Genomic DNA, 25,501 nt, shown 5'->3' on the forward strand with positions numbered 1-25,501 from the left:
TATAAAAAAAAGATACCAATGACAGTTCCTAAATTGTAATAGGAGTTAATGATTTCCAGTTAGTTACTGGAATTCCTATTGAGAACCAAAAAAAGTCAGAGAAAATGAACTTCCAGAGAGATTCCTCAAAGAGTATGTTGGAACAGGACTGTGTTATATTGGCAGCATATCTTTTTCTCTGTCTCTCCAACTTCTGTTTTTAGGAAAAAGTAAGACTGTCTTTCAAAAAAAGTTTGTGTTGGCCATCTCTTCTCTGCATACTGACACATACCAACCCTGCTTTGTGAGAGGAGCAAAGAGCACAAGCTGGAGAGGCAGTATTTATTTCTATTACAGAAATAACCCAAGGTAAGAGCCAACACACTACTGTTTGAGGTGCTCTACGTACACAGTTCAAAAACCAAAAAAAACCCCAGACATACCCTGCAACTACACAGGAACTAAAGAAATGACTGGAGGAATATGTTTATTTCAGTGCAGAATTTTTAAACACTCATAAACAAACTTGAGATGGTCCTTAACAAGTAGCTCAAGACCCCACCATCTTTGGCTGAGATCTTCACAGCTTTCTTTGAGATTCTTCAGATAGCTGGAGTAATGGTTTCTGATTTTTCATTTATATCTCATACTTTCCTTGCAGAACAGAAAGCATTTTACGGGCTTCACATCAACTGCAAGTGTCCTTTTGTGTTGGCTTCCTGTAGCATTGTCTGAGGAAATCAGCAGATCAAGATCTCCATGAAGTAAAACTGCCCGTCACTGTTGCCCCCAACAGGGTACCGAAGTACCCCGTCGCTCAGCATATGGGGGACAGACAGTGCCACAGCTGAGACTTTGCTTGTCGTAACTGGGACTGTGCTCAGCTGAAACAAAATTCTGTCTTCAGACTAGGCTCTGCCACCCCCTGCCTCAAAGCAAGAGGTAGAGAAGGGGGCTAGAAAATCAGGGAAGTTGCTCAGAATAAATAAACATTAAAAAGGTGTTTGGTTTTCTTAAATCAAATTTCAGAGTTTACAATACATAAAGTTTTAAAAATACCAGGAGCGTTTAATGACTTTTTTTTCCCCAGGAAGACAAGTGGGAGACTGTCTGCCCTACAGAGAGGCCCATGGAGAGTTCCTGTTAGGCCTGGCAGTAGAACAGGCACTCCGTATACACACCAGCAACAAACTCGGGGCACTCCTAGAAATCAGACTCTTGCTTTATTTCCTTATGGGAAACTCTCAGGAAAGTAGCCATCTAACTGGAATACCACAGAGTTGTCTTTCTATATATTTGGTAACATTCTGATTTAAGTAATTTTAAACTACACCTTCAAAAACAATTTCCTGTCTTTAAAAGTTCACTATCTAAAAACAGTGAGAGAGACAACTTTCAGATAGTAGGTAATGGGAAAATTTAAGCTCATGTAAATCTGATGTATCCCTGCTTTTAGAAGACAGGTACACAAACAGAATTGTCCTTTTAAGTCATATCTGCCTGGAGAATTCAACGACGGTTTCTGTTTAAAGCTCTCTTTAAAAACATTCAGTCTGAAACCTTGAAAAAACTTAAAATAACAGATTCATTCACAGTAAGAAGCCACAAATCAAACTCAGTCAAAGGAGCAAGTTTTTGATTTTTCCTCCCCTCTTTGTCAAGCAGAGTAGTCAACAGGCTCAAAACTTAGCGGAGGATAGAGAATGTCACATAAGTCAGAATGACTTATTGAAACGACATGAAGAAAGAGTGAGTTTACAGTCTTTCTGTATCCTTCATTTACTGTAGGGACTACTCATCGCTTGGAAGCTACCTATGGGCCCTGCAGAAACTCACAGTCCAAAAGGCATGCAACAGTAAATATACAGCCCTTCGATACCCCAAATGCAGTTCACATGCAGGATACAGAGACAAGAAAAGGGTACTCATTTCAGTGCCATATGTTCTCACCCAGACCTTTAAGGCTCCAGTACAGGGTAATGAATAACAGCCACAGGAAAAAATAAATAGACCTAACACTATTGAGAACGTATGCTTTTGGGTTTTCAAACATGGTTTATTAAAATTTTCATCTGTTTGTTTACTTTCATCATATATAAAGAACCATAGTATAGTTTAGGTTGGAAGGGACCACATCTGCTCCAACTCCCCCAAACTCAAAGCAGGACTATCTCCAGCATTAGATCAGGTTGCTCAAGGACTTGTCTGGTCAAGTTCTGAATACCTCCGAGGCTGGAGGCATCAGGCCTCTATGACCTCTTTGGGCAACTGTCAACTAAAAAAGCCTAAAATGATTGGGAACTGGACAGAAAGTCAGTTTTGCATTTGGAGATACACATATGTTCCTGCAATATTTGGATTTCAAGACCTACTGGGGCTTGAGAATATTTGCTAAAAAACAGCTGATGTTTCCTTCACATTTAAAATGTTTTCAGACAAAAATCTGAGGTTAGATGGTTGAGGTTTTTGGTACATTACAAATTGTAAAGAATATTAGATTTATACAATCATATTTTAACTAGCTTCTTTTCAGTTTGTTGAACAAAGCTGCCTACAGTATTTTATCCCATTTTAGACTCATTTTTAAAAGAACCTTTTTCTCTATAAACATTAAAGTATATGTAAATGCTTAAATCTTTCTTGCTTCTATTGTCTCTCAAAGCAATAATACAAACACTACCTCTTCCATGGGCTCACACACACTAATAAAGTTCAGAGCACAGCAGAGTCTATTATAGCTGTGTATTCCTACTGCCTTTCTTTTAGTGCCTGTCTATTATCAGGCGTTCCAGCTGGCACTCTACTCTGAGAACAGTGACCACTACAATTCACTTTAAATCCCTTTTTATAGGCTTCTTCTGTGTTCTACTTATCAAATCAGAAAGTTATTTTACAAATTTGCTCAATTCCATATCTTTTATTTCACAACTAATCTGCTCTATTCCTGTCCCTGTAACATTGTGAATGTTGCAGAATCACTGAAATATATTAAATTCCCTCTGTCAGGAAAAAGGAAAAAGCATTACTTTTTTCTCATTACTTCAAATTGGAAACTCTGCCCAGCATCAAGAAGTGAGCTGAAGGTTAAATTAAAACTCATCTAGCTGACACTAGTATCTGACATCCAAAGTAGTCTGGAGGCAGGCTAAGACAAGAAGCTAAGATTGCAACACTGACTACGGTGATGAGCCCTGCGGCTAGCGGAGGGATGGCAGATAATCATTCTCATTCTTAATCTCTGTATGAGAACTTACCAATTCCTGAGAGCAGAAAAGAAAGTAGGACTATAATCCAATAGTTGTATAAAGCGAAGGTATGGCTGCAGCGTTAGGAATGTACTCTTGCTTTCAAAACAGGTCCCTGCTAGAGTAGGTGATTGAAAGGAAACTTCTGGCCCAGTCTCTCCACTCAGAGCCCTAAAGTTCTCTCAAATTTCCCTGTGTTTCTCCCTGTCCCACCTATAGCCCACTAACTCTAGCCATCATTTGTCTTCTAATGCTCTTTTGTTGCACAGCAAACTTACATTCACCCACAAGTCCAGCTATTCCCTGCTTCTTCTCACCAGAACATGCACCTGAGTTACCCACTCATCCCACAGAGGAAACACTACTGTCTTCTCAGTTCAAAGCACCCAAATCTGCTGCAGCTGCAGGGCTTCTAAGGCAGCAGCAGGTGTGGCAGTCAACCAGCCAGGTAAGCCTTTGTGTCTCTCTTGTGTAAAGCACTCCCCAACCTCTCTAACTGGCAGGGATTTAAAACAAACAGACAAACAAAAAAACCCCAACTGCACACAGATAGCACTTTTCAAACATCTATCAGGACAACCCTGCAGAGCAGAGAAATAGGAAAAAAGGGGTACATGTTTACTCGATTCTCTGGATTCCTTCTGAGTGAATGCCTCCAGCAAATGAGGAAGGCAATTCTGGCTTCAAGAGAGTCTTCTTATTTGCAGATTTTCCCAAGAATCAACATGCTCAAGTCATCTTCTCAATGCTAACATGAAGCTATTAGGAGATTTACATTGACAGCAATGACTAAATTAGATGGCATCAAGGTTTACTTATCCTCTACCATATAGGACTATCTGTCAACACAATTAAGGTGGCCCAGCACTAAGAAGATGAACTCCAGCAAGACTACAGCACCGCGGGAGGACAAAGGAAAGCGTTTCCAAATCTGGCAATGCAGCACCATTCCCTCTGACAGCAGTGACACTCTCAGTTAGCTAGTTCAAGTTAACTGCCAGATTCCTGTTCAATAGGAACAGTTCAGCTGTTTCATGTAACAATCTTCATGAGTGTTGGTACTTAAGACTGTTATGTGAGAGTATAATACAGCATGTGAAGTTTATCAACTTTACTCTAACGCACTGTACAATTCTGGTCATTTGTGCAGAGGTCAAATTAATCTCACAGGAACTGCAGGCAAAAGAATCTCAGCATTTTCCACTCCATCTAGCAGAGGGGATAATCTTGCCTTTTTAAAAAACAAAATAGCAATCTGTATATCTGGAAAAAGCCAAAACCAATCTGCTTGTTTCCACCCTAAAGAGAGGGTGAGAAAACAGATGGTTGCTACTAGTCTTGTTTAACGCATTACAGGACTTAGCTCCATTACAACTGTGGCTACACTAATGTGCCTCAGATTATATTTCACTTCTGCACAGACTTTATGTTAGAATCATCAAGGCTCAGGAGCCTAAGGACACCTGATTTTTGAAGTAGTGTTTAAAGTATTACCCGCATTCATGATAACACAGGAGGAGTGTGGCACAACACAAATAATTTCAGAAATCCTGTTCTTTTTATGCTGTTAATGTCCTTCCCCTGTTTTAGAACAAAGGCTAAGGCAACTCACATTAAGCAAGCACTATCACAACCGAGCATCTAGTTTGATACCTAAACAAACATGCTCTTTTTCTTTTTTGCACACTCCTTATAAGTGTCCTCCATACAACATTCACCAGATGTTTAAACTTTCTTTACCAAAAATACATTAAATTCTAAATACCAAAAGTGACCCAAAGAGGACAAGTCATCTGTATTGATCATCTAGAAGGCTCCAGACCAAAACTGTGGTCTGCTTGCTTAATACTTAACAACTATTTGTGTTTGACACTTAAAGGAAGCACAGTATTAAAAAATCAATACATTTCAAATTTTATCATCAAAGGGCTGCTGAAAACTTTCTAGACTGATGAGCAACTATTCATTTATTTAATAAACACATGTAAGATCTGCCATTCTAGGTCACATCAAAGTTCTGTCAGCGCAGTAACAGATTCACAGGGGGAAAAAAATACAAGAAATAGGATAAATTCACAGTACTATTTAGGACTTCCTGAGCCAGCAGTCACATTTAGAAAATCATATTTAATAGCCATTTATAGACCTACACTTCCTTTTTTGGAATCCACTTAAATGTTTATTCAGCACCTGTACGTTGACTGCCAGACAAGGAAAACATCCAAGGGATGTAGTCAACCCTCATGTTAACACATGCTTCACTAAGTTTAATTACTGAAAGCAGAGGAAAAATATTCCATAAATGAAAGGCTTCATACCCCATCTTTAATATTCAGCATCAATGCAATTCAGTATGAATACTGTGTGTGTGGATGTGCAAGCATAAATATGTATTATATATATCTACTCAGGTTTTTTACTTAACTCTGACATTTGTCTAGCCTAACTTTTGCCTTCTATTACAAGGATTTGCAAGCAAAAGCTGACTAACATTAAGAAATTTCACTAAAAATTGTGTTTCTGTTAAACATGTGACAGAAACAAAGGAATGTTGCTCAATTTTCCCCTGAAAGGAATACAAATCTTATAAATACATGTGAAACAGATACAGACATCTGTAATATTTATTATTGGGATTTCTTAATTGCATCTGTCTGGCTTAAGCAGTGAGAGCTGTTGGTATATAAAAGGAACTGTGTGTGCACCTTTGTTTTGAATTACAAGTAAATCCTGTAGAGGACCGGTTCTCTACATGCAGTTTTGTCTCGACACTGCTGCTGCTGCAAAGCCGCTGCTGCCAAGGTGTGTCGGGCAATGCTGTGCTGGTGCCCCCGGGAGCCGTCCGCGAGGTAACAACCTCGTGCATCTGCAGGAGGTAAAAAGGGCGCGAAAAGGGCAGAAGGTCGTCTCTAGGGCATGAACGGCACGTACTCGTTTGCCATCTGCGCATGAGCAGGAGACCCCCAGATGCCCCAGCCCGTTTCTGGAAGGTTCCGAGAGGGCGGACTGCGCATGACAGTTAATCTGCATGGAAAGTGAGGAAGCACCTCCCGGAGGTGGGGCAAGAACCTATAAAAACTGCAGACGGCGTGAATAGAGGGGGGGCTTGCTTGCGACGACTGAGGAACTGGAGCGGAGTCAGTGGAACCAGACGGGAGCTTCCTGCCGCTGCCCCCCCCCGCCACCGAGACTCCCAAGAGAAGAGGACCAACGGGACACCGCTGGATCCACGGGTGGTGATATCTATCTTTCTCTCTCTCTCTGTCTTCTCCTTTTCCTCTTTTTTCCCTAAACGTGTGATGCGGGACGTGTCTAGTTAGTTGATTCCTTAATAAATCTTAAAACTGGTTGGCTGGTGTCGTTTCACCTTAATTCAGTCCAAGGGCATCACAAGCTTGGTCGTTTGGCCCCAAGGGGAGGGAGGTCGTCCTGAACTGACTCCCTTCGGGCCGCGACAAATCCTTCTTAAGCATCCATTTATGTTATCCTATTACAGGTTTCCCTTTGGAAAAGTTCCATCTCTTGTCAACCGATCTCTGCAGCCCATGAGGGGTAAAGCACTATCTGTATGTGCTTTATATTACAGAAAATACACACTATATTTTAAAATGTTTCACTTAAAAAAAACAAAAAACCTTTAACATAAATTTTAGCCAAAAAAGCATCAGGCCTCTTTTTAAAGTATTTTAACAGTATTGGCCATGCACTAAGATGATTTGCTTTGCTTATTTGCTTATAGACCATTTCAGAATATTTTTCTAGTGTGAAATTCCCCTTCACTTCATTAATTAAAATTTTATTTTGTTCCTCCAGATAAACTTTACCTTCCTACTTAAAACACCAGTCCCCTTTTCTTTGTATTTAAAGTCTTCCTTTGTTTGAAAGAGTTACTGGTTTCTGAATTGTACAATGTTTTCTCTCTACTGTACATGGCTTGCTACTATCTAGTCTTTACTAAATCTAAACCTCATAATTGCTACAGATCCCTCTCCAATACTGTTCTAGAATCAGCCAGACATGAAAATCTACACTGAACCTATTAAATACTCATATTAAAATACAAAGGGTTCAATTCCGCAAAAGTTCTACTTTTAAGTCCTACTGATCTTAACAAGATCAAATGATCATTCACCTATCAAGGCACCTGAGAGACTGCATCTTAAGCAGACTCATGAGATAAGGTACTACCATTTCAGCAGCTGACCTCTGCCCACATACAGCCGATGTCTGGTTCAATGGGACTATTCAAAAGGATGAGATACTACTTGAGGCTCATACCAGGACAATTCTCTAGGATTACTGTACAAATAAATATGCAGGAACACTTCTTTTTTTTTTTTTTTTTTTAAAAAGGACAAAGAGAAGCAGGAATTCAATCACCTTTTAAAAACTACTGTAGCAATAGAAATACCAGAAACCTAATTGAAGATAGAATGCTTGTGAATTAGAAGACATTAATAGCTTTCTGGAACAGCAAATCATTTGTACTTACTTAGATAACTGAACATATTATTCAAGACCATCAAGTTGGTATCTGTATTAACCTATTTACAGCTTTGCTCACTTCCTTACTGGTTACATTTCTTCTGGAATTTGACTAGAATATTCAGGGAAAGGGGAATATTTTCACATTCATTTCTGTTGTCTACCATAATGAGATCCTAAACACGACTCTCAGATGAAGACAGGAAAATTACACTAGTACTAATCAGAAAATGACATGAATGCCCACTAACAGGTTGACTCAGTGTTTCATTTGGTGGCATAAGAAAAAAAAAACACAACAAAACAAAAGATTATGGAACTGATTTTGCATATTGAAAAGAAAGTACTTATCAAAATAAACATGTGGTGTGTTCCCTGCGAAAGAGCCATTCTCCAAGATCTGAATTGGCAGAACTCTTTCCCACTTTTTTAGAAAATCGAAAGATGACTCTTTTATATGAATCATTTCCTCACAAAACCATGTGGGGTTTCCTTTGGCTATAGCAGACAATTACATAATATAGAGCATATATTCATAGCTCAAAGAGAGTGACTGAGTAAGCATTTGCTTGACTACACTTTGACAAAGCAAAGTTGAAAATATTATTTTCAGGAGCTTTTCAGAAGCAAGAACAAAGTGGCAACCACCCCCTTCTAATATGCTCATTCTTTGCTTCCTCCTTCCAAAAAAACATAACTTGAAGAGATAAATCATTACTTTTTTTCTTACTCATATTGTTAGAGGCCAATACATCATGTATTCAGTCAAGTTTCCTTTTTTAAAGATCTAAGATACTCACGGAGTCCAAACCATTGGAAAGGCAGCAATTTCTTCTGGCGTATATTCATCTAACCTCTTAGGGACTGCGCGTGGCTGAGGAAGCTCCTCCACCAGATTTTTCTGTATATCTTCTGGGATAACCTAAGGTAGGTGAAGCACAGTTTTAGCTATCTGATTGTTAAAAAAATAAATCTTTTACACAGAACAAAAACACTAAAGAAAAAACATTAAATAAGTATTAATTTATATACACGCCACGTTTTTCACATAAAATCAGTCACATTCTGCACTAAATGATTCAACTTACTTAACACACTTGGCGCTAACAACTTCAGTACAACTAGTTTCACTGGCATTTGAAGACACATAATATAGTAGGTCCTCAAAATAAACACCTGTAAAATATTTTTAAAAACCTTTCTTCAATCCTTACCTACAATTTTATGTATCAAAATTTATGATTTATGATTCATGATTCTCAGAAGAACTGAGGAGCAGATGGGTACTAATGTAAAAAAGCTAACAGCCATAAAAATACAACCAAATTCAAGTTGATTATATATTTTGAAGCTTCCAGAAAAATGGAGAAAAAACTAAATTTTCACATTGAAGATCTCACATTTCATAACTCTTTTTAGGAGACAGTTAAAAGAATCCTGTTACACACTCCTTGAAGTTCAAGCCTGGACATACACACCAATGTGTTGCCAAGTAATTCAGGACAACAACGATGGTATTGATAAGGTGGAAGCAGAGAGGCTTAAGAGAAATGAGATCCAGACCATTTGTATCAGATGCTGCATCACAGTCATCACTACTTTGAAAACAGTGCTTCTAAAAATAAGAGTTAATAGATTATTAGTCACAAGAACTTATTGTACTGTGTAGCGGCTCACAAATGTAGTAAGAAGAAAATCAAGTAAGTTCTTTTGTAAAAGAAACAGGAAAAAAAGTGATAGGATTACAAAGCATTAAAACTGGAGAGAAAAGATTTTGACTGCCTTATGCAGCTAACAAAAACTGAACCCTACCTTTACCAATCAATCATTTATTTTTGTTATATAAAACGTATACAATTGAAATCTATTTTTTATTTTAATCTTTTTCAAAGATCAGAAGGAAACAAGTGTTTGCTTTGTGCTAAGAATCTCAGAATCAGCATTTATCTATTAAAGGACACTGACAAGAACAAAAATGCCATTTCACATTTCACATAGAAGAACCATATCTGCTTTTTGGTTTTTATTTTGAGAGGATGAGGAACAAGAATCAAAGTATAATCAATTTCTAAGGTTCTTCTCAAAAACAGTAATTAGCATGTTCATAATAAAGATGCAGTTCACTGCTTGAGCTAAAATACCTCATAAAATAGGGTGTAAAGCTCTTCAAGCTCCGTACAGGAAACAACAGTGCCTTATAAAGCACATGTATACAATCTTCTGTTCCCCTGCCCTAAGTACAAACACCTTTCTTTTGCCCCCATTCATTTGTTACAAAATGTCAATTCTAAGACTGTTTTGTGCTGCCTTCCCCCCAGAATGTCCCAAAAGTCTTAAAAATACCTTTGTTGGGGAAGATGGGGCTCAAATCCCCACCTGCATAAAGGCATTAGGCTTCAGAATTTGCTAAATTTTTTGTCTCTTGGAAAAGCATGCTTGGGGAAGCTGCAACAGTCAAAGTTTTCCATTACTTTCTGTGCTTTTAGAAACGAGACATAACCTGTGAAATCTTCATTCTGTGGCTTTTAGTAGACACGAATCTTCCATTACAACTATCACTGCAGAGTATGCAAAACAATCTGTCCACCAAATTTTATTGACACTATTGCACTTTTCACACTAAATGTTCAACCTAAATACAAAAGACTAATTCTCACAGATGTCACACTTTCGGGATTAATAAAAAATTATGAACGTATAATATGTATTTACATATATAAATAAAATGGAGCCTGATTTTTTTTTTAATTCATCTACCTTTTTATGACAAGAGATTTGCTACTGCTAACATCCCGCTCTTCACCTCCAAAGCAAACAGGAATGAAAACTGTGCAAAACCACTGACTTACATCATCTGGGAACAGGTGCAACCTCTGCATCAAAGTTCTTCTCTGAAGGTTTTTTGGAAGCATTCTATAAATAGTCAGTTTAACAATCTGAGGAAAGAGAAAATGGTAACAAAAAAATATATGAGAAAGGCCAGAAACAACAGGTAAAAGATAAGAAATGTTTCCCTTTGCCCATTCCACTAGACTCCAAATCTCTTCTTAGTCGACTTCTTCCATATTGAAGAACCTTGGTACCACATTTAGAAGATGCTCTAGACATACTGTTCTGAGTGAGGGAACACTTTCTCTCAACAAGATCAGTCATACAAAAAAATGTCAGCTTAGAAACTTATAAGTTATATTTAGCATTGTGGATGATTAAATATGATCATTAGACTTGCCAAAATATTGGTAAGTTTGTAGCAACTCCATGATGCTAGTACCATATTACATGTTTATAGATATGTTATTGAGAAAAAAAATTACACTGTAACAAAGTCACCAAGCATTCTCTGCATCTATTTTAACACTGTAACTTGTGTTTGATGTTTCTATGTAATTAATGTATCATATCTTAAGCAAAGCTGACATACCAAGACACTGCATCAAGAACACACTACATGTAATTATAATTTATTCCCTTGAATGATCCCACTTTTGAGCATCAGCAGTAACAAAGTCACCAAGCATTCTCTGCATCTATTTTAACACTGTAACTTGTGTTTGATGTTTCTATGTAATTAATGTATCATATCTTATGCAAAGCTGACATACCAAGACATTGCATCAAGAACACACTACATGTAATTATAATTTATTCCCTTGAATGATCCCACTTTTGAGCATCAGCAGTGAATAGAATCTGTACATCTACGATACATGATGCTTATAGAAAAGCAACACAGTTCAGCATGATTTGTTTTGGATCCTGGTATAGATATCTGCACTTTAAATAAGAAACGCAGTGCTATGGACTTCATCCATAAGGGGAACATTTTTTGATATAAAACAAGGTGCACAGACTGTAGGAGACAAAAAGGGTTTCTATGAAGGACAGCAAGTCTTTTAGGGGTAGATCTACATGTAATTTGTAAGTAGAAGCAAGACTGCTCTGCCCATGCTCCAAGCCAGCCAGACACAAGCCAGCTCCGAATCAGCAACTGCGTAACCGTGCTTAGTGCAATGTTAAGTTGAAGCCAGTGAGCCATGCTGAAATGCAGTACATTAAACACAAATGTACCACATCTGGATATTTTGGAAAGCATATTGAACAAAGTTGCTTTAATAAAGTTAAATAAAGTTGCATTTATAAAATTAAACCAATTAAACCAAAATTTTTAGAAACATTCTCTAACGTTCAGTTCCCAGCTGGAAACATGCACTCTTTAACATCTGAAAGACAGAATGGTTAAGTGTTTGAAATTCATGAGAAGCGCAGGTTCTTGAACCTGCGAACATTACTACTTGGACTCTCAAGCTAGCAAACATTTGGATAGTTTGGTCTCAAAAGTTTCCACTTTGCCATTCATAGGCTTGAGAGAGAACTTACTAAGACAACATTGTTGTCTGTTATCCTCATAAGTATTTGCTATATGCCATGAGATACTCTGAAGGCATTACAGAAGTCTCAAAATAATGAAGATTTTCAAATGTTACACAGCCAGTACTACAGATTTGTAGAAAAATATAATAAATCAAGATGATAGAAACAAGTGAGGCAGAGTAATCACTAGTGCTGACATCATCTCTTTAAAAAAAAATTAGTTTTTTTTTTAAAGGATAAAAATGAGCCACGCTTGCACAGCAAACTACATTTTATTTAGTTCCTTATATCATGTGCTTAGATAAAGGCAAAATCAGATTCAAATGAACCTTCACTGATTTACCTGACTGAATACTGATGATCAAGTGAGATACAGTAACAAAATAAGAATACACCTGGACATTAACAACAGCTCATGCGAACAGCCCTTTTCCCATTAGCTCATTTTCCTTTCTTACCTTATTTTCCTCTCTTCAGTATTTTTCTTTATAGACATTGAATATACAAAATAGATCTAAAACTGACTTCATAAAATATTGCCAACTATAAGGATTTATTTGTCTGAAAATTACTTCTAACTTTAGGTTGTGATAGAATCAGTGTTAAATCCGTAGATTAATAAGTTGTACGTACACTGGGTCAAACACCTGACCTACGAGCTATGGAAACACAGAGCTCATTTGTTAACGATTTTACTCCAATAGAAAAAGTGACTTTACTTCAGTGAACTTTGTTAAATATTCAAATTCTTCAAAGAACAGATGTTTGTGCCAGATTTTTCATTTTCCTCCGCAGCATTAAGCACAGACAGTTGTTGGAATGGGTCAATGAACTAGATGAACTGCCGGTCTATTTGGGTTGCAGCTCTTTCTGCCTGCTGAAGCTGATCTGATTTTTTTAGTCCCGTTACAAAGAGAACAATTCTTTTGCAAAAAGGTGCCTATTAAAAAGTCATACTAGAAAAGAATGAGTGATTTATAGGTACAAGTTAAACAATGAAGAAATACTTTCTACACTGCATATCTGACAACTTCAGGGGACCAGAGGCTAACATGAAAGCAGGATTTGGAGAATGAAACATAGGTAATTAGACATTCAATACCAGTACCTGTAATTAGGTATGCTTAGTTCAGTAAGCACAAGCAAAGGTTTGCTTCAGGCTCTCTGCCAACTTCCATGCCACTGAGAGGCTGATTTGGCCTCCCGCCCTCTCCTTCCGTACACAAGAGTTGCATTACTGCAAGGTCTGTGTGAGCAGAAAAATCACCTTCATGTGAAACAGACACTATTCTGCACTGCCAGACAGGGGGTTCGGGCATGCACGATCCCGGTGCCAGCAACTCACAGCAGGGGCAAGAGACAGGGAGCAAAGATCCAAACTGACTTCATAAATCCTTTACACTCACTGGTCAACACACCTAATCTGCAGCAGAACATCATTTCTTTGCTGGAATCAGTCAAAGGCTGATTTACCCCTCCTTCCCCGCAAGCTTATTCACTTTGGTCAAGAAGAAGAAGAAGAAGAAGAAGAAAATAAAGAAGATAAACTATCATTTGAGATTTTTAAAAAGCCAAATAGGTATGTTGCTAAGTAAGCTCGAACATGAATTTACAAGGCCCTGCTACTCTGTACTTTTAATACTGAGCAACTCAAGGTAGTTTACTCCAAAGCACATAACAGAAGGCCACGTGGGGAGCCAGGGCAGAGAAGATAGTGCTGGAAAATCTCAAGCTTCCTTCGTTGCAATGTTGCCCTCAAAGATCTTGCTGTGAGCCAAAGCAGCCCCAAATGCTGCTCCAGAAAGGACGGCGCTTACATCCAGCTCCTTGCCCCTAACTTTGCCTACAGTCAAAATCTCATGCTGTTTTATGACAAGTCAAAGCTGATAAAGGACAGGCTTAACTGATGTTGTACGGGCTGCTTTTGCTATTCTAGTAAGCTAGCCTAACATAAAAGGCAGCATCAACAAGCAGTATTTATAGGTTGTTAAGTTAGCTACAATAGTGCTCTCCTGTTACCTGAACCTGGTTGAGCATTACTTAAAATAAAGAAATCCTAAAGAGAAATACTGTATACAGTACTGTTCTTTTCACTAAAGTTATGTAAGGATACATAAACCTTCACCATTCTGCCTTTGACAGTTATGTGAGTCATACAGCAGAAATGAATGCATTTAATATTGCCATAGGAATAATTTGATCATAGGTGAATTAAACTTTCATTGCATGCCATTTTGCTTTTCACTACTGTTCAGCACTTAAAAACTTAAAAGTATAATGCATTCTTTGAATGAATATCAGTGCCTTGCAAATCCAGGCCCCAAATAAATGGAGTAAGACTTTTTTAAGCAAAATAATTTATCCACTAGGAAGCAACAGATCAAGCTAGCTCTAAGTCTTACTCAGAGCACTAAGAAATTTTAAGAAACCAGATTCCATAACAATATTCTCACCTCCATGCCATACTAACTTCTGTGCTCCTACTAATCTGGACTTTGAAGTTTTATTCTACTTAATTAAAAAACATTCCCTATCCCACAGTCATAAAAGAAAACTCTATGTGGTGTTTTATTAACAGACCTTTAGTACGTGCATATTATTCTACCAACTATCCCTTGCTTTCCCTGGTGGAAAGAAAAGAGGCTTTCAGATATCAACAGCAAGATTTAGCCATGTTTTCCGTCCAAGTTTTTCTTCAAAGGTCACTATTCGGCTGCTATAATGGCAAGTCAGTACATGCAAGTGGTTGCTAAAGAGCATTCAAAAGCAGAATCAGAATGTTTTAAGCTCCTTCGTATCAGTGCCAGCAGCTGAACAACACTGACACCCCCAGAGGCTTCCTCGAGGCCTATTTCCATTGATTTACCCTGCCTTGCTTAATAACCTTACTTAGCAGGTAGCATTCATTCTGAATAGTTATTGTCCATTATTTCTTTGTCAGAGGCAATACAGCCCCTGCGTACTGCAAAAGCCAGTCATCTTACTGAGTATTTGGTATCAGCCAAATCCGCATTTTTTTTTACTCTCTCAAACCTCCAACTGTTAAAAGTATATAGTCTTCCCACATCAAGCATTTAGAAGACTAATTTTGAAAATATTGGTATCACGCCTGTCAGCATTTATCCAGCTAAACAAGACTTCTGCAGATATGTTTAAAAAGAAAAAAGAAAAGAAAAAGAGAACCCCAAACTCCTGTGCATTCCAAACACCTGCATCTCAAATAAAAAGGTTTAACTGTTTCCTTTATTTTTGAAAGGCTCTCTCTTGGAAAAGAAAACACACCCAACTTTTCAAACAGATTTTTCTTAGCAGCCTACGATGAAAATTAATGCTGTTCCTAAAGGAGTAGTGGTAGCATACAGAGTATTAGAATTGTATAAACCTGAAAAACAGAGATACTGTTTCAAACTACAGCGACAAGCTGTTATCAAGCTGCACCTGAAGAACATATTAAATACCTTCCTCTGTGGGCCATCCAAGAATTTACACTAAATCTAAGTAGAGAAAGAAAAGGCTGGAGCATGAGAAAAGCTATTTTTTCTCCATTAAACACTTCTTGAAAAAGTCTGGCCAAGTCCAGTAGAAGAGAGCCATTCTCTGCTATTCTCCAGAGTAACAGAAAACCGAAAACATCAGAAATTTTAGACACATACATGCACATGCAGGAAATCAAAGGTTCTGAAGGTAAAAATGTGCTAACTTGTTTACTTTTAAAATCTTTTTGGCAGTGTGCTGTAGCTTCTACCTTTCCACGAACACAAAACTTTCCAAAGAGCTCTGAAAAAAGCAGCACAACGAATGTGGAACTACACATACTATATAAAATATCAACTGTGCAGCAACTATGTATGCAACTATGCATTTTGTATCCACTGTCCCACATGAACATGAAAGATAATTAAAAGAGGAAATAATAATAAAATTTTGTCTAGCTCACAGGAAACAAAATTATACACCTGAGATTAAATACCTGCAATATGTATACTTTCTTCTGAATTGAAAAGAATAATGAGAAAAGAAGTCAACCATTGCAAAAAGTTGCCCGGAGAGGTTGTCCTTAGAAGGTTTCAAGGCCAGACCGGGTAATGGCTTGAACAACTTGGTCTGACCCAGGAGCTGATCCTGCTTTGAGCAGGATGTTGGACTAGACACCTCCTGAGGCCCCCTCCAACCTGAATCATCCTATGATCCTACACAAAACAGTGCATGTGCTTTCAAAATTTAGCACATATCCTTATTGAACGCTAACTACTATCTGCAAGGAAAACAAAATTCCAAAGTTAGTAAAATAAATAGGTTGAAGTCCAACTACATAAAGTGAAATCATCAGATCATCATCCACCTCTATCTTGGTACCTTTTGAAGGAACTTGGAAAGATCAAGGATGATCATACAACTATATTGCAGTAAATAGGTCTAAATTCTGACAACTGTAGTTATGACTTTCAGCCCTGCATGCAAATGTATACCATATTACTTTGCATCAAATTACTCATTATAACCCACTGTTTTAATTAGCTGTGTGCCAGCTTTTCCTAAAACAAGTCTATGTGTATCCTAGAAACCACATTTAAACAAAATTGTAATGAAAAAATATTTATATTTGGATTTGTGTTTGAATTTAGACGGATGTAATTAAAGATAATGCTAAACAGCATTAGAGTAATACTGTATGTGCACATGGAGAATCTGTAAGTTTAAATCTATTCCTTACATAAACTGGAAGTTGTCATATCCGTTGCAAACTCCACACAAGTTTACAGCTGGTTTTATGTCAACATCCTTTTCTTTGCAAGTAGCCTCTTCCATTAATTTAATGACTTAATTTCTATAACATCACTACTTCCAAAAATAATGTTGACTCACCTAGTGAAGCACTATCAAGACAAACTAGCAGGAGATTACAGGAATTAGGGCAGAGGAAAAGTACTAGCCTCCAGAATGAAAACAATGCTTTACAGAAGTAAGATTTTGATTCCTGAAAAAGATACATTCTGTTTCCTACAACCTACCTAATTCCACTGGCTTCACAGAAATTGGATTTAATCTAGTTTTAAAAAGTCCATTTTAGATTTAGAAAAGGAAAATAAACTGGTATATAAAGCCTCTACAATAACTATGCATCATTTAGATCATATTTTGAGGATCCAAATGCTACTTAGACTAAGCACTGGCCTTCTTCACAGCAATCCTTCTTCTGTACCAACTTTAATAGTTAGTTCTGAAAATGAGCTTAATAAAAACACCATCATAATTTCCATCTTTATCACATCTCAGTGTATGTCACACTGGAACAGTTCAACTAGTAAACAAATGTTTCTAGCCATAATATCAATGGCAAGTCAAAAACTGTAACAGCTATATACACAGTCATGCCAAATCCACCACTATTATTTATAGTATGACACAAAATATGTATCAGATACCCTTACGAGAGGGACATCCAAACACTTTATCTTGAATAGAATGAAAGAGTTAATTGCTGAGGGCTCTTCAGAATTCTGTTTAAAAAAGTTTCTTGCTAAGTTAAACCAAGTCCTGAGCCACATCACCATTTGCTGAGTCTGTCCAACATGTTTTAACTATTGGCAATGCATTTAATCCTTCTCTGTTTCCAGAAAAATTCATCTACGAGTCTGGCAAGAAAAAAAGTATTTCAGAATGAATGCCAAAAGGTAATTTATAGAACATCCAATTCTCAGGGCCTACCAAACAAGTTGTGTTACACTGCCTCCCAGTGTATAGCTTCTAGCTGAAGAACAAATGAAAAAGGTTGAAGACTCCATTTTAGACATGGAACTACTGGTAATTCCAAAACAGAATTACAACTATGCTAGAGCCTGCTCTCAAAAGCACTTCAGTTGTTTTGAAAATTTCCACAAAGAAATATTGAACCATGAGACTTCATCTCACCACTTCATTTTTTAATAAAAAATAATTACTAAACTAAAACAAACAAAAAACCCAAGCAAATCATTTTGCAGAGTCTGCTTTTTTATTCTGTACTTGTACAATGTCTTGTAAAAAACAATTTTGGAATAAAGTGGGATTTCCATATCACAGATAAAACATCGTTGATAAAAAAACAAGAATTTTGCAGCAGATATAAATTCTCTAGGAAAAGAAGGAAACATTTTTAGTATTCCATATATAAGATGACCTAAGACAAAGCATCTGAAAGTCAAAAGCAAACATACATATCTTAACTTCAGTGGGCTTCATATCATATTCCAAAACACTGGCATGTACAGAACTCAATCCTCCAATGCTGAGGATTGAAAAGCCTAGCAGAAGTAAGGGAAAATAAGACCTTTGCAGAATTTTGTATTGGTGTAAGTCAACATTTCAAAAAAGGGGGAAAAAAAACTTCTTCTCTAGTGCCCTATTTTTTAATCAGTAATAAACACATCAACACGGCTAATACTGTCTAACACAGACAGTTACTAAAGACGCTTAAGTTCAATGTAATCACCATTTCAGTTTGCTCATAGACCCTGAATACACAGCGTCACAGAGAAGATTAAACAGAACATCTAAAAAACCCAAAAAACTTACAGTTGAAATTTACTGGTAGAAAGAGGCAGGTGTATTTCCTCACATTTTCAAGATCAGCTTTATTCCTGCTAGCTTTTAAGAAAGCAGTAGGGTCGCTAAGCGGAAGTACAGCTTAGCTAAGTCTAACTTGGGTTGGTTAATTTATAAGAAAGGTCAGACCTCTGAAATGAAAAGCAAGTCAATCAGACAACAAAAGTGAGTGAAGGAAATGAATCTGATTTGCCCATTTGGACAGCATGGAAGAATCAAGAAAGTGCACGTGCTACAATCTAACCTCAAAACATACTGCTTACAAATACACTGTCACAAGCCAAGACAGCTGTTGGTAGGATGTTTGTAAGTTAGCTTTAGACGTGCTGGTAATCGCATTCCTTTTGTTTAGGAGAACTAACCAAATGGAAACAAACCAAACTACAAATGAGGGGGAAGAAGGAGAAACACTTACAGCAGTTGGATCCTTCATATGGAGCTGAGTTGCTGTCACTTGTTTGAAACCACCAGGATATCTAGAAGAGCAAAACAAACATACAGAATTAAGACTATATGCTCAAGCATGATGTTAACACAAATATAACTGTATCTTAAAAAACAGCTTTATTATGTGTCTTATTATAAGCCTTCAAAAAAGAATGTTTTCATGAAGCCAACAACTACTTTATATTAGAAGCAGTCTATTCTGCCAAGTATCTAAGTTTGGAACCATTTATCACTATTTGTTGTTCTTTATTCATTCACTTGAGTACTGAAGGATTATTATTCACAGGCAGATGGATGTGTTGTTAAATACACCATGTCAGATGCAGAATACAATGGGAGTAAGATGTATAAAACTTCAAAATGTTCAAGATGATTAGCTCCCAATCAGACTGGGGCTGATGTACATGAGATAATCATTTTGAATACTACTTATTATTTTCTTAATATTTTAGCCACGCCTTACCATGATTTGGCATATCTACAGTAATAAAACATAACTTCATGTAAATAAAAGCGTAGTGGAAGGTGTCTATCTTTCTAAAGTCTTTGTGATTTGATGAAATTGTGCTAATTCACATTTAAATACATACTTTAGATGATACAGTGGTGCAAGAGATTACATAGATGTCAGGTAAAGCTGGCTTTAATTTCAATTTAATTACATTATTAGGAACCAACCTATGTGAATGCAAATAAGCCCATTAAAACATCTGTTAAAACATCTCCACATAGGGAGCTACACAGACTTACATACTTATCTTAGCTGCACAATTCCTTTCACTTATTCAAAACCAATCTATCTACTTACACTAGTGCTTTTCACAAAATACTTGTATGCAAGTTTCAAGTAGTCACAGGGGTAAGGGAGGAAGGAATAAAAATCTGTTAATTTCCACCAACTTTGAAGAAGAACTTTTCAGCAATTCTACAAAAGCTTCAGGACTGAAATATCAGTACTAGCAAAATTAGCTCTCTCAACACCGCTTATTCATTTCCCAACTGCATACATTTTAACTCTTAGAGATTAATTTAACTCTTAGAGATTAATTATCTAGTGTTATCACTGTATGAAATAGGAGCAACTGCTTTTATTTGAGTTAACTGATCACTGCAATATAGTCTGTAATTGATTATTCCAATTCCAGCTATAAGCAAGTTATGTCTGTCAGAATATTGTATTATACAATATTATTACAATATTATATACATCCAAATGTATTAAATTTATTTTTTACTAACTTACTAACTCTCATTTCATACTAACTTTAGGAGAAATTTAAATCTCTGAGATCCAACCCTATCAACACTAAGTACACGTTAGTTTTTCTTTTTCTTTTCTTTTTTTCTGTCCTCTGATTCAAGAATATGTCAGTTTTGACACTCACTCCATTAACTCCCTCCATTAACTCACTCCGTTGCTCTGACTTCTCACGAGTCTGATTATTTCCCTAACAATATACACTGCAAAGAAAGGTTTGCATCCTTTTTGAATATCTTAATACACACAAACACAAAACAAAACATGTAAGGAGCTATTCCTTTTGACTCAACATGCTACAAAAGACATTAACTATTAAGAAAACAGAAGATGAATTTTAGTGCTAACTCATTGGAATGTTCATTAAAAAGCGATTTAACACTTACCCAGTATGTGAAGAGTATACTTTCTGTTCCCATTTGTTACCAGAAAAGGCAATATGCCTTGTATTTATTATGACAACATGATCTCCACAGTCACCTACAAGATAGAAATTAGTGGAAAATATTAAGAGAACCAGAGGAGTAATTAACAAAAATAATAGCTGTAAAATGCGCAATACAGAAATAACAGCACATACATACATACTTCATAACGCTTAAGTGGAAAGATTGAGCCTTCTGAGTCACTCCATCCAAAATTATACTTAAATACCAACTTCATTATTATTTTTCTTAGGACTCTCAAGTTAGAAGGAAGGTGAAGCAGGTAAAAATATCATTAGACTAGATAATTAAACCATTGCAATTATTCCCATAAGATCTGTAAGTCTGGCTTACAGGCAAGTGTATTATTTTATTCAACACATTATGTTGCATATGCACCTATACTTCAAAAATTCAGTATAAAAAAAAGTAAAGGTCAATTCTACACATATTTAATGTTGTTGTTTAATTTTGGCTTTCTTATAAAACAATAACAATGTTTATCAGAAGACTGAATATTCTGGGTAAGTAAAATAATCCTACCAAATAATCACAGCCTAGGTCTAAATATAAATAGGAAACAAAGATTTCAAGTTAACTGTTAGGCAAAAACATTCTCACCAGAGTCAAGCAACAGTGAGTGTTACAGGAGATACAGATATGTTCAAGATTTTTCCTGTTTTATCAGCAACTTTCACATCAATAGTTTTTTAAATGCAGAATCTGCATTTTAACAGCAATACCTTGCCAGTAGTAGTTACTTCAACAGACCTCCTTTACTAAAAAAATACTTATACAAACTTTACTATCTCAAAAATATCTTTGGAAAAAAGATGTAGTTTTTCATTTTAAAAGTAATCATCTTGATCTTTTACATAAGCTACAGCCACTCATTCAATCAAATAAGTGGAAGAAGATTTGTCCAAAGTTCATTCCCACATGCAGTACCATATTAAAAACTATGCAAGTATTTGAAGAGGCTTTATCGATGAAAGCATTTTTGAATAACTGATAAACAAACCAGCTACACTAAAATGCACTTAAAACTAGGCATGCACTTTTTATAACTGCCTGTAATTCATCAGTGCAACTTTCACATACTGTTTAAGTTTTCTACCCTTTCACAATCTTGTGTTCCTTTACAGCCCTACTCCCGACTACAGTTACGCTGCAAGCACAGCAGCACAGCTTCAATTTGTCTTTTGTGACGCAGCCATTCATCACGGGCAGATCACTTCTAAAAAGAAGTTTGTGTATAAACGAATTTGATAGGGAGCTGAGATCTGATTAGACTTTGCGCATTTTTTGGTTTCTTCTTTAGTTCGGAAGATGACAGAACAGGTGAATCTAAAGTAACTCTTGCCAACAGTTCTCCACTCAAATAAATACTGAATTAACAATTCTGTACACTGACAGACCAGTTATGATCAATAAAGAGCCAACAGAAAGATTAACTGGGATACATGCACCCTATGTGAATAGTGAGTGCAACCTGTTCTCTTTAAAGTAGATCAAGTTTACGTATACCTCAGGTCTCCTTTGAAATTTCAAGTTAATATATTATTCTCCACTTGTTTTTAAAACAGTGTTGCTCCCACCACCTCAGGAATGGCTGTACTCAATAAGAAGAAAGTAAAAAAAACTTACTGTATGCAAAAACACAGTCAAATTGCATCCTATTTTTGAAAAACATTCAAAAAATCATGCAAGAAAACTCTTCTTTCAGAGTATTTTCACACCATAATATTGAATTATTCTTTTATAAAGTATACTTTCTCAAAAAATACACAAAAACAAGGCCAGTACATCTTATTATGCTACATATTATTTGTTACATATAGCACGTTTTGTACCTCCTCAGGTGAAACACTATGTAAGCCACTACAGTAATTCCATTCTATATCAAGAAAAATAATTTTGAAAGTGAAGGTTTATAAATTTTCAGTAATTCTTATCTCACAGTAAAAAACACATGATTCAGGTACATACATTTTAATCAAGGACTAAATTCTGATCGAAGGCAGGCACCACACTGTCAAATGCTGACAACCTACATGCCAAATTTTTCATTTTAAAGGAAGTCTTAGCTTATAATGCCTGGAAGAAAAGTTAACATTCCAAACTAGAGTGACACCTGCACTAGATCTGGCTTGTAGAACACTTCATCCAGCCTAGTCTTCTCCTTCAAGGATGCAGAGATCAGTCATTTAAGCAGCAAATACTGCCCAAACAACGTAACAGGTTCATCTGTGCTTACTGACAATGCAATATAAGGAACCAGGCTGTCCATATTTTGGCAAATCTGGCTCACCTAGCTACTATTTCTGATTCTGTATTGTCAAGCTGCTCAAAAACATAGGATGCAAGGGAAAGAGTCAAGGTGGAGAGAAGGAATCATGCAGAAGAAATCTGAAAGTCTAGGTCCAAACCCCACAAATGACAAGCTGCATCACCTTATTTAAGCCATACGGTTCAGCAGCATCTAAAAGCGTGATACTTCAGAGAACAATGGAAGACTACCCTTAAAACAGAAGGTAAATGTAATCAAATTTCTTTCCTTCCCTACCCATAGCTTAAGTTTAGTTCCCCATACTTTTCAAAACAATAAGTGAAATAATGGTTTTGTAGAATAATCATGTCCTTGTACCTAATTAAAAAAAAAAATCTGTGTTATTCCATCTAAGGAACTGTTCTTTCATAGATATTAAAATATTTCTTGCTAGTTTGAAATAACCTGTTGAATACATCAACCGCAAATTCACATATACTCTACTCTCTTACAGAGTACAAACTGTCTCTTAATAGTAGCAGTCTGTCAACATCAATACTGGATATTAATCTCTACTTTCATATTTCATAAGTACACTAAATAGGTATAATGCATTTGGTACTGATTTATGGAATGCTTTAGACCAAATAGAGTCATCCTTGAAATAACTTTCCAGGATTTTATAATTTAAAGAATATAAAAGCAAATGATGAAAGATCTTCTCCAGAGGACAATAAAAAACATTTCCTCCCACTGTCTGCTTTAATTTTTAAACAGCCTTAGTCTCCAGTGACATCTTGTGGATAAAAAACATTTTGCGGAAGTAGAATTTGTGTTTTTAAATAATCTTGAGAACACTACGTATAATACCTTTTATTTTGAAATTCAGAAAAAGACTAATTTTATGATGTACATTCTACATGTAGGAGCTGAAGTTTAATGCTTCACTTCTGTTTCAGTAACATCTCTTCAAAAGTTTGCATGAGCATTACAGCGAATATTATACCATCAATTTTAGTATTTTGAGTAAGGATCACTTTTTTACTACTTATCACAGTGTGGAAGACACTATGGTAGCACAAATAATACACAAGATCAAAGACAAAGTCTTTACTGTGGAATCTTCTAATTAGGAGATAACCAAAACAAACTTTTCATTTAAACAGAAAGATATCTTTCAACAACGATCACATCTACCATTTGGAAATCACATACAGGTCCCAGGCTTCTCAAGAATACAGGACTTACCTGCACCTTCTGCAGAATTAAGAGTCGCTCCAAGATTCTGTGGTGTTTTGCAGCTATACATTGAAAAGTGTTATTCAGGACCTTTAAACAAGACTCACACCATCGTTTTGTTATGTGTGCTGAAAGCTAAATCTTTATGTTTACAATAAATGAAAAGAAACACATTTCAAGCTTTTAAGAAAATGGGAGCACAACGGCACTGTAATACAATTATTAAGAGGAAATAAATAAGTAAATAAACAAAAATAAGCTTTATATGGGTTGGCCAAAACGGTAACATAAGGCTGTGGAGAGGAATAAAGGCCAAAGGCGAGAGGGAAAACGGAGACTTCTACAAAGGCTTGAAAAATGTAACCTTATAAATCAGGCTTGATTTTAAAACCGAAATCGAAAGAAGCAGAGGAAGGAAAGCAGGATTGCTTCTGCCTACGGCCATACTCACTGAGCGCGTGATAGATGGGCTTGTGCCTGCCTTCGAGCCTCACCGCGGTCACAGCCGCGATCTTCCCTGGCGGCTGCATCTTCGCGTCCAGGAGGTACCAGGCCCGGGCGAAGGTCGCCCATTGCTGAGGGGAACGAGACGCTGGCTTAACGAACGCGCTACCATAAATAAATGCCCGAGCAGATCAACGCGTCTTTGGCATTTCAAGATACAATAAATACTCGATCACACCCTCTCTGAATAAATTCGCAAGGGAAAAGGCTATTATGTATTGTGATTGATATATTTATTGCATCACACTAAGTTATAAGTGCTTATAACAGTGATAATAACAGTATGAAGCTAACAACTCTGGGCATTTGGGGGGGGGGGGCAGAAACGGAGCCCTCCTGCCGCCGGCCTGCATCATGCCCCCGCCCCCCTCCGCGAGGGGCACAGCCCGCCCTCGAGCCCCGCCGCGCACCGCGGGGGCACCGCGCCGCGCCGGGCCCGCTCCCGCTGGCTGCGCCCCGAGGCGGCAGGGCCGCGCTCACCTGGGCCGCCTTGGTGAAGCTGGCCATGGCGGCCCGCGCCGGTGGAGGAAGCGCCCCCGGCAGCGGGAAGCGGAAGCGCCGCGCCGTGAGGGGCGGTGCGAGGGCAGCGGCGCGGGCGGTTGGAGCGGCGACCGCCATGGACCGCTACGTGCTGCTGCTGCGCTGGGAGGAGCGCCGGGCCGGCGGCGCGGCGGCTGCGCCCGCAGCAGGTACC

At 37.3% G+C, this 25,501-nt stretch overlaps 2 protein-coding genes across 2 annotated transcripts in view; one reads left to right on the top strand and one right to left on the bottom strand.

Moving 5' to 3' along the window:
* Positions 1-449: 449 nt before the first annotated feature.
* MRPL13 (mitochondrial ribosomal protein L13) lies at positions 450-25,369 on the bottom strand. Its single transcript, XM_064507834.1, has 8 exons — positions 25,288-25,369; positions 24,755-24,878; positions 24,313-24,365; positions 20,757-20,850; positions 19,081-19,141; positions 10,559-10,645; positions 8,510-8,631; positions 450-6,090 (listed from the first exon to the last, which is right to left on the bottom strand). Exons 2-8 carry the CDS (start codon positions 24,874-24,876, stop codon positions 5,973-5,975), a joined length of 657 nt encoding a protein of 218 aa, XP_064363904.1. The 5' UTR covers positions 24,877-24,878; positions 25,288-25,369; the 3' UTR covers positions 450-5,972.
* MTBP (MDM2 binding protein) overlaps positions 25,298-25,501 on the top strand; it is a 32,334-nt gene continuing 32,130 nt past the window's right edge. The window contains exon 1 of the mRNA XM_026110074.2: positions 25,298-25,496. Within this exon, the coding sequence (XP_025965859.2) occupies positions 25,313-25,496 (184 nt within the window). The 5' untranslated portion in view covers positions 25,298-25,312. The remainder of the gene's footprint in view (positions 25,497-25,501) is intronic.

Source organism: Dromaius novaehollandiae, chromosome 2, assembly GCF_036370855.1.
Source record: "Dromaius novaehollandiae isolate bDroNov1 chromosome 2, bDroNov1.hap1, whole genome shotgun sequence".
NCBI classification, from domain to species: domain Eukaryota; kingdom Metazoa; phylum Chordata; class Aves; order Casuariiformes; family Dromaiidae; genus Dromaius; species Dromaius novaehollandiae.